Genomic DNA, 4,011 nt, shown 5'->3' on the forward strand with positions numbered 1-4,011 from the left:
CCCGCGCCCAGCTCCGGCCGCGGCAAGAAGGTGTTCGGCTGCTCGGAGTGTGAGAAGCTGTTCCGCTCGCCGCGCGACCTGGAGCGCCACGTGCTGGTGCACACAGGCGAGAAGCCCTTCCCCTGCCTGGAGTGCGGCAAGTTCTTCCGCCACGAGTGCTACCTCAAGCGCCACCGGCTGCTGCACGGCCCGGAGCGGCCCTTCCCCTGCCACATCTGCGGCAAGGGCTTCATCACGCTCAGCAATCTCTCGCGCCACCTGAAGCTGCACCGGGGCATGGACTGAAAAGGGCCACCGGCCCTCCGCCTGCCCTGCTGGGGGTAGGGGTGGGGGCGCGCTCTCAGGGGACCTCCCAAATCCAGACACACAGGCCCTGAGCCAAGGGGCCACCCTCCCCTGGCCACAGAGATGGGGCAGCCGACACCACACAGGTCTCTGAATTAGGGGGACCTGGACACGTGGGAACCGTAGATAAACTAAGCCAAGAGATTCAGTCAGGGCAGGGCCTGGAGCATAGTCGTGGCCCCACCCACTAACTAGGACGATTTCTGAGCTTGAGGTCCCAGGGATAAAGAAGCAGGGCACCCCCAAGTCAACAGGCCCCTCGGCTGGGTGGGAAATGAGGACTAGATTCCTTTAAGGACCCCTCATCTTGAAGGCCCCCCAAAAAAACAGGAATCCCTCAAGGAAAATCGCCTCTATTTCTCAAGAGCCATCATTTCCAATCTGGAGAATGTGGGAGGGCCATATTCTGGAATTTCCCTGGGTCCCTCGTGCCCCAAGTGCTACCCACTAAAGTCTTATGGATAGGCCCCCCCAGAAAGGATACCGCCACAATCTGCCTTCCCTCGTTTTCATTCCCCAAATCAAAAGAGGACCAGCGTAGGTACTCCGCGACCCAGCTCCCCTCGGATCAGGTGTCTGTCCAGCGTGCAGAGGACCCTGATGACCGCCCTCCACCCCCCAAACACTAGAGTAGGCTGGCTCGAAGTCTCCCTGCCCAGTAGAATGAGTGTCCAGATAGACACACCCCCGTCCACATGGAATAGACTGGTCCAGGCAGTGCCCAGCGCCTCGCCCTCTTTGGAGAGAACAGAGTGACCCTCCTGGTTCCTGGAAGGCAGGCTCGAAGCTCCTCAAGTCACAAGCCAGTGGTCAGGGTCGCTCCCGTCCTCTGAAGTCATCCGAGCAGAGAGGGCCTGGGTGTTTGGGGCTGCACTCTTGCTCTCTGTAGCACCTGTCCGCCTTTCCATCTCTGTCCATTTGTGTGCCCCTCCGAACCTCAAGCAGAAGCGGGGCATCAGTTTGAGATCCCCTCCCTCACACCAGTGTGCCTCCACCTCCTCCTGTTCCCGTGTCTTCAGAACCCAAATAAACCTCATCCTGTCAGTCAACGGCTGTCATTTTTTTTTCCTCTTGAACTCGAAATGGGATAGGGAGTCTCTTGGACCAAGATTTGACTTCCTCAATATAGACAACTAACTCATCCCCCTACCACACTCTTCTTCATAAAGTCCAGCTTCACAAATAATTTGCTCAGCTTACAAATTGAACAGATATGAAGAGAAGATAGAGCCCTGACATACACGTTTCTTTATTTTATTTTTTTTTATTTTATTTTATTTATTTTATTTTATTAATTTTGTGTGCGTGTACCGTCAAATCAGATCTGACTGATACAGGAGGAGATTGCCCCTCCTTCCCTGGCAGAGCATCTGATGGATTCGAACCGTGCACCTCTGGGATTGTAGTTGCAGCTTCTTGCCACTAAGCCACCAGAGCTCTCCCACGTTTCTTTATTTTAAACCATGTAGTGTGGACCTCTCCAAAGTACTGAAGAGCAATGGTGTCTCTCTGGAGACTAAGGTGTGTCTGATACAGGCCACGGTCTTTACAATCACTTGTTATGCATCAGAGAGTTGGACAATGACTAAGGAGGATAGAAGGAGAATTGATGCCTTTGAGCTGTGGTGCTGGAGAAGAATATTGAGAGTACCATGGACTGCTAGAAAAACAAACAGATTTGTCCTGGAAAGGGTTAAACCGGGTGGCTCCTTAGAGGCAAGGATTCTGAGGCTCCGTCTAACATACTTTGGACATGTTGTGAGGAGAGACCGGTCCTTGGAGAAGGACATCATGCTTGGGAGGGTGGAGGGACAGCGCAGGAGGGGAAGGCCCTCTATGAGGTGGATTGATTCAGTGACTGGGATAATCTGGATGGGAGTGTCAGAGACAGTGCAATTGGCACAGGACAGAGCAGAGTATAGGGCTGTTGTACATAGGGTCGCTATGAGTAGCAAGCGACTCGACATCTCATAACAACAACACAACAGTGTTCGCTCATTCTGTTCTGACAACAGCCTCCTGGTCTAGGTATAGGTTTCACCTGAGCACAATTAAGTGTTCTGGGATTCCCATTCTCTTCAATGTTAGCCAGAGTTTGTTACGATCCACACAATCAAAAGCCTTTTGTATAGTCAATAAAACACAAATGGGCAGTCTTTTGATATTCTCTGCTTCCAGCCAGGATCCACTTGACATCAGCGATGATATTCCTGGTGTCATGATCTCTTCTGAACAGAGTTTGAAGTTCTGGCAGTTCTCTGTCAGTGTTCTGTCCCAGTCAATTTTGGATGTACCTCATGAACATTTTGCTTGCCTAATATTTTGTTTTGCAATATTAATGATATAGTTGAAGGATGTGATATCAGGATTGGAGGAAGACACATCAATATCCTTTAGTTTTTATTTTATTTAATTAGTGTGTGTGTGTGTGTGTGTGTGTGTGTGACATCAAATCAAATCCAACTGGTACAGGAGGAGACTGCCCCTCCTTCTCTAGCAGAGCATCTGGTGGATTTGAACCTTATACCTCTTGGATTGCAGTGCAGCTTCTTGTCACTAGGCCACCAGAGCTCTCATCAATAGCCTTTATTATGCAGATTATGCAGCCTGGCTGACTGAAAGAAAGGACGACCTGAAACACTTGTTGCAGAAGATCAAAGACAACAGTTTTGAGTATGAATTGCATCTCACCATCAAGAAAGCAAAGATCCTTACCACTGGGCCAAGAGGTAACAAAGAGCATGATCAATGGAGAAAAGATTGAAACTGTCAACAATTTCATCTAGCCTGGATCCCCAATCAACACCATCAGTACCAACAGTCAAGAGATCAGAAGAGGCATTGCACTAGGACCATCTGCTCCCAGCGACCTCTCCGAAGTACTGCATCCCAATGATATCAGCTTCAAAACCAAGGTGTGTACCTGAGTCAAGCCTCATTCTTTTCATATTAAGCATCTGACAGCTGGACAATGAACAGGGATGACAGAAAGATGAATGCCATTGAGCTGTGGTATTGGAGAAGAGTACTGAATAACCAGTGGAGGCCAAAAGAACAAACACACATGTCGTGGAGCAAGTGTGGCCAGGTTGCCCCTGAGAGGCAAGGGGTGGCGAAGCTTTGTTTGGCACGTTTATAGGAGAGGCTGTTCTTTGGAAAAGAATATCATGCTTGGAAAGGTGAGTGGTTAGCAAAAGAGAGGAAGACCATCAATGGAATAGATTGACGCAGTGTTTGCAGCGATGGAATAAAGTGTATTAGAGATGAGAAGAATGGCATAGGATAGCACAGGGCTCAGATCTGTTGCTCATAGAGCTGCCATGGTCATATTGTACCTGACCACACCCTACAAAAACCTTAGCAACTAGCCTAGAGGAAAGAAATCACACTGCCAACCCAAAGGCATGTGGTCTTCATGAGTCAGAGGCATGGGACAGAGGCAATTTCTTCTCATGTGATTTGTTATTAAGGTGTCATCGAGTCAGTGACCCCCTCCTAGTGACCGTAGGAACAGCAGATCTTAACCTTGTCCTGCCCTGTGCCCTCCTCACCAACTCTGTCACTGCCGTAGTCAATGTTTCAATCCATCTCATCAAAGGTCTTCCACTCTTTGGTCGACCCTCTCTACCTTTTCCAGCATGACGTCTCTCTCTAAGAATTAGTTTC

General features: G+C 49.6%; 1 protein-coding gene across 1 annotated transcript in view; it reads left to right on the forward strand.

Moving 5' to 3' along the window:
* FIZ1 (FLT3-interacting zinc finger 1) overlaps positions 1-285 on the forward strand; it is a 4,878-nt gene extending 4,593 nt beyond the window's left edge. Inside the window, exon 3 of the mRNA XM_006901858.1 lies at positions 107-285. Within this exon, the coding sequence (XP_006901920.1) occupies positions 107-285 (179 nt within the window). The remainder of the gene's footprint in view (positions 1-106) is intronic.
* The last annotated feature ends 3,726 nt before the right edge of the window (positions 286-4,011 follow it).

The sequence above is a fragment of the Elephantulus edwardii genome, unplaced genomic scaffold, assembly GCF_000299155.1.
Source record: "Elephantulus edwardii isolate Elephantulus edwardi_28Jun2011 unplaced genomic scaffold, EleEdw1.0 scaffold00348, whole genome shotgun sequence".
In the NCBI taxonomy this organism is placed as follows: Eukaryota; Metazoa; Chordata; class Mammalia; order Macroscelidea; family Macroscelididae; genus Elephantulus; species Elephantulus edwardii.